Below are 6,000 nucleotides of genomic sequence, written 5' to 3' on the forward strand. Positions count from 1 at the left end.
GGGATCGGAGGGGGACCAAGGGAAGGGGGCCAAAAAAGTGAAGACCAGGGACTGGAGCAACCACCCGTCAACACCAACTCGGTCTTATCGGGGTTGAGTTTCAGGTGGTTGAAATCCATCCAGTCCCGGATAAAAATCATAGTAGACTGGAAATTAGAAATAGAGGCAGGAGAAGAAGACAGGTTGAAAACAAGTTGGAGGTCATCCGCATAGTTATATACGGAGACCTCCATTTGTTCTAAAGAAAAAATGAGGGGAGAAATGTAAAGGTTGAACAGAAGAGGTGAGAGGGAGGAACCCTGGGGGACCCCGCACTGGACCTTCCGGAAGTCCGCAGAGAAGTCACCCAGGCGAACTGCCTGGGTGCGGTCCCTCAGGAAGGAGGATAACCATACCAGGGCCGTGCCCCCGATCCCCGCGACACGGGAGAGTAAGATGGTGTGATCCACCGTGTCAAAGGCGGCAGAGAGATCGAGGAGGACCAATGCCTGGGATTGATTGGTATCCCTCCCCTCCCTGAGGTTGTCAAGGACCGAAAGGACTACGGACTCCGTAGAGTGTGCGGGGCGAAAGCCAGCCTGACGGGGAGCCAATACCCCATTCTCTTCCACAAAGGTGCTCAAAGACCTGGTGACATGGCGCTCGAGCACCTTGGCCAAAAATGGTAGGAGAGAAATGGGGCGATAGTTGGCTGGGATCGAAGGGTCCGTGCCAGGCTTTTTTAAAATAGGTAAAATAATAGCTGGAAAGAGTGCAGGGGTGAGGAAGGTAAAAGAGTGGTGTAGTTGGTATATGTTTTGCTGCAGCCAGTTAGGCTCACATTGTTGGTGAGCAGGAGAGATGGGGGTGGCTGACTCTGGATTTGGGGGTAAGGGGGGGGGGGGGGCGTATCAGTATAGCAGATCTTAAATATCTGCTTCAAAGCTCTTTCCGAGCTCCATACCAGGAATTCAGATCCTCAACCTCGACCATTCCAAGATGGCCCCCTTCAGGGTCTTGAACATTATTTATCCCTACCTAAGATGGCAGCCATATTTCACGGAACACTGTTTCTATTCCTTTTTCCTGTGACTCTTTTGAAAGGACAATTGTCTTGTGGACTGTTAAGTCTGGTATGGTTAACTTCCGGATTATTCTGGATAATCTTAACCTGGTCCGGAGGATTTTTCCCCCTGCCTTTGTGGGTTTTTCCCCTCCATTTTGGAGACTCCTTTCTACAGACGCCTGCGTAAATGTAATTAGTGGGAGGAGCTTGGAGCAATGGCAACTGTTGCTCCCTTGTGCCTTTGCCACTCTTTGCCCCATATGCAAGTGAAATCCTCAGTGATGTCAGTCATAAATAGTCGGCACACTGGCACTCCCATCTATTTGCACAGCCCATTTTCTGCCACCCAGTAGTTGGCAGTGATATGTGGTAATTGCGAACTCGCAGTGTATGATAATGTTTTGGCAAAGAAGTGTGATTATTGTAAAGTGCAGTTCTGTAGATCAACTTGAAGGTGGGCAGTTATGAGCGTCCTTACTGTGAACTGTAAGTGATGTTTGCTAACTGAGAAGTGCCAGCGATATGTAACTACAGGAAGGGGTAGAAGGTCAAGCGTAGAGGTTAGGCAGGCCTCGCTTGGCTGAGGGGGATATAGGGGACAGGGGACAGGGGAGAGTGAGCTCAAGCACAGTAAGGATGGTGGTTACAAGATGGGGCATTAAGGTGCATGTTGAGGCCAGAATCCTATTACATCTTTGATTCTTTTGTTGTATGAGAAGGGTAGCATTTGCAAGACTAGGAGACCCAACGATTTTACGTGCCTGCTTCTTTATAAAAAGTAGAAATTTGAAGCAGTTAATGAGGAGAGACTTGGTATTTAATAATTTGACTTTGTGGTCTTTTGGCCAGGACTTTATGTTGTTTAGGTACAACAATTTGACAACCATCCAAGTAGTTCTGTTTTCTTTAGTATTCGTGACACATGACGTGATTTAATTTCCGTCCAGAGCCAGCCCACTTTTGGATAATAGTCATAACTGCAAATATCAAGATCGCTGCTCCCATCACACTTCAGTTTTTCCACTCTTGGCTCACCAATCAAAGACCAGGTGTCATGTTTGTCCATTTACAGAGCCTGTCTTATCAAAGACATTGAATGTGGGTTCTGTCTAACATTCTATGAATCTGCATGCCTAAAGTTTGTTTTTAGTACCTGCCTTTGCATTTACCTTTTTGATCATCAAATTCACGCATCATAAAACTGATTAAAAACGAATGGCTGGCCTAGCATATTTGTTGCTGTTTTCTCTGACTTTTTCCCACAGAGATCTCAATTAAACCTGCTTTCCTTGTGCTTCTACAGCTCACTGGACAGCCGGTCTTGATCGGTGGCACTATGGGCACGTGCAGCTACGTACTGACTGGGACTGAGAAAGGCATGACGGAGACCTTCGGAACCACCTGCCATGGGGCTGTAAGTACATTCAATGCCAAGTCATGCAGAGCTACAGCCATGGACAAGGGGTGAAAGAGATACCTGCACCATAAGATCATGTCATTATTCTAGGAAGGTGGGGCCTATGCAAGACCCAGTTAGATGAAAATCTGATTTTAATGGCGATTACAGATGGTTCGTTGAGTGCGGGTGAAGTCCTGGCTCTGTCATGTCATGTCATGTATCAGTGAAAGAGATGGTTGCTGCTGGTAGGTTACATCTTGGTGTTTAGTTTCCTTATTACAGAAGTGACTCAAATAATTAAACTGAGGCATTGTCGGGTCATGTCTCGCCTCACGGTTTGTGAATTTTCTGTTCCCGCTCTGATGCAAGTGATCTGTGCACAAGTGCTAGCTCACTCTCATCTCTTCCACTTTCTGTTTGTGCTCTGCCTGGAAGGAGACCGCTTGACTCACAGACCAAGGAGTTGGTGTTTACTTCTAAGACAGCATTTGACAAGAACCTTGCTCTTAGATGCTGGAAAACACCTGTACATCTTTTTGTAGCAAGAGAAGTCGAAGAAATAGCAGTATCTAGTTTCTAAGGGTTGGTATGTCCCCATCTTTTAATATTTCATCTGGTCTTTCAGGGTCGCGCATTGTCCCGAGCCAAGTCCCGGCGTAACCTAGACTTCCAGGATGTGCTGGACAAGCTTGCAGACATGGGGATTGCTATCCGTGTGGCTTCCCCTAAGCTGGTGATGGAGGAGGTAAGTGGGGGCTCCTCTCAAATGTAGTCTGGATGTCAGAAGGTGATAAGGCAAATGAGTCCTAGATGTGCAGTGGGAGAAAGCTGGATGGTTTCAGCTTGGTGCTGCATGCAAGGAGGTTAATAGATAGCACCTTATGTGCAGAGAATCCATTTGGTGCTGCATGCAAGGGGGAACAACCTTTACAACGCAACTTTTACAACGCACTACCATTACAACAAAACTTTTACAACGCAACATCCATTAGAACGCATGCCATTACAACGCATGGCACTACAACGCATGGCACTACAACGCATGGCACTACAACGCATGGCACTACAACGCATGGCACTACAACGCATGGCACTACAACGCATGGCACTACAACGCATGGCACTACAACGCATGGCACTACAACGCATGGCACTACAACGCATGGCACTACAACGCAGTCATTACAACGCATACCATTACAACGCATAGCATTACAACACATAGTACCCTTACACTATCCAACACTTACCCTACTGTTGCCCCCCCTGTAGTTGGAATAGTAATTTTTACCCCTACACTATCCAACACTTACCCTACTATTGCACCCCCTGGAGTTAGAATAGTATTTTTTACCCCTACACTATCCAACGCTTACCCTACTGTTGCACCCCCCTGGAGTTAGAATAGTAATTTTTACCACTACACTATCCAACACTTACATTTACATCCCATGCAAGGAGGCTAATAGATTGCACCTTATGTGCAGAGAATCCAGCTGAGCAGTACCAGCGAGAATGGGGGGGGTGGGATCATCACAGTTGATTACATGTGCATGAGGGAGCGCATGAGAGCTTGTGAGCAATTAAGGTGACTCTGAAGTACAAGACATTGTTTCATCATCAGGCTAGCATCTAAAGTATGGAGTTGTATGCTTTGCCAAGATAAAGAATTTGGCGGGGTGAGGTCTTCTACAAGAGTGTGTGCAGGTCTAGACTCCCCACTCTTGTGAGCGCCTTCAGGGCCTCTCTTCAGTGTCTTGAAGACCTCAGACACTCACCCATATGGTTTCAATTACTAGACCCTTTGGTCTGCTGCACTCTCCCTTGGCAAACACTCCATCTTTGAGCTTTTGAAGTATGGCATGCACATTTATTGTTTTTGGAATTGCACTTGTGCTCTCTTTGAAAATTCTTTACCTGACCTAATAAGATAAGACCTGGAATATTTGTTTGTGTTGGCAGAGGAACAGCGCCTCATGTACCTTATTTCTTACAGGCACCCGAATCTTACAAGAATGTAACCGATGTCGTTGACACATGCCACGATGCTGGAATCAGCAAGAAAGCCATCAAACTCCGCCCCATCGCCGTCATTAAGGGCTAGAACTGTCCTACACGTTGCAGTGGATCTACAACCAATAGCAACATCAGTTTTCTCCTTACCCCACTTTTTATTCCAACTCCTTTCCTTTCTCACTTTCCTACAATAATTTCTGCCGCAGCTCTATTTTTCTGCTACCCTCCTCCAGCCTCTGTCAAACTCCAACTACATGAAGAGTCTTTAGGGCTTATCAATCAGAAATATCTGTATTTTGCAAACGTTAAGTACACATTGTACTTTGTTTTTCATTTTTTAGTTGCTCTGGGAACAGCTAAATTTTTTATCTTGCCCCCGATGGTGGGAACCTAATCCTTTTGTTTGGTTAGATGGTGTGCAGAAACAGTGACTTTTCTTTCTTTACTTGCATCCCTGGGAGAGCTGCAGAGAATAACCTACCCCAGGCGTACTGATTCCTTGAGTTGATTGAGAGGTTCCACAATTAATTGTTGACAATGGTTTTAGAAATGCAAATAAAGACTTCACGCAAATGGTCCACTGGTGCCCAATGCCTCTTCTAGCACCAGAGGATTTGTGTGGGGAAAGTCTTACAGAGATGGCCGAGGAGCAATAGGAAATAAAATGGGCTTTGGTTCCAAGTTTTCACAGATCCTGACTCTGGTCTGTAATATTTTCGTCTGCGTCAAGTGATTGATATGATTTATATGACATGAATGTGAGACCTTCCTCATCCTGCCACAGCACCATCTCTTTTGTAACTAGTAATGTCTGAAGTAAAGTCAATAGCATTTGCCAGAGGACTTCAGCGTGCCAACGTCATGAAACCTGGTATGCCCCGATGAGGCGCACCAATGGGATCATTGTTAAATTTAGGATTGCAGAGTGACACTGGCTCATACCATCTCCATCATCCATTTGAATCTTTCATATCTAATTCAATTCCATTACATGACAAAATAATGTGAGGAATTGTTCTTCATATGTAGTGAAAATTGCATTACTTTGTTAAGGTATTGAAATCTGAGTAGTAAGTCTATTTCTCCGGTAAGGGATCCTCTCAGTAGTCATCACCTTCGAACCATGATTGGTGCCAGGCTGGACCACTCATGTGCCCAACCTATGCCAGGTGCCCAGCCGCTGAGTGCAGGCATAGAAAGAAGCTGTACTGCCTTGCTCTTAGCCATGACAGAAGTGATACGGGAGAGGCAGGTTGAAGCTCTCTTGTTTATCATTGCAAGTCTTCTGTCCCCAACTCTACCTCTCAAGAGAAGTTTGCTGAGTCTGGTTTTAGGGCCGAGGTTCTCCCCTGCAAAAGAGATGCTTACGAGGGACTCAATCAGACACTGATAATTTTCCCTCTGTCGAGCAAAATGTGTCAAAAGTACCCAATCATTTCCGTTGCTGGTGCAAAATTAACACATGCTCGGATTTCTGGTCATGGGTGACCATTCCAACTGTATAAAGTCAAAACTCAATTGTCCTGCATTATTAACAACA

At 45.7% G+C, this 6,000-nt stretch overlaps 1 protein-coding gene across 1 annotated transcript in view; it reads left to right on the forward strand.

Annotated features, from left to right (window-relative positions):
* The window catches only part of RTCB (RNA 2',3'-cyclic phosphate and 5'-OH ligase), a 156,672-nt gene extending 151,520 nt beyond the window's left edge, over positions 1–5,152 (forward strand). The window contains exons 10-12 of the mRNA XM_086953014.1: positions 2,349–2,459; positions 3,070–3,189; positions 4,441–5,152. Of these exons, the coding sequence (XP_086809140.1) occupies positions 2,349–2,459; positions 3,070–3,189; positions 4,441–4,548 (339 nt within the window). The 3' untranslated portion in view covers positions 4,549–5,152. The remainder of the gene's footprint in view (positions 1–2,348; positions 2,460–3,069; positions 3,190–4,440) is intronic.
* Positions 5,153–6,000: the final 848 nt, after the last annotated feature.

This window comes from Lissotriton vulgaris, chromosome 1_2, assembly GCF_964263255.1.
Source record: "Lissotriton vulgaris chromosome 1_2, aLisVul1.2, whole genome shotgun sequence".
Lineage (NCBI taxonomy): Eukaryota > Metazoa > Chordata > Amphibia > Caudata > Salamandridae > Lissotriton > Lissotriton vulgaris.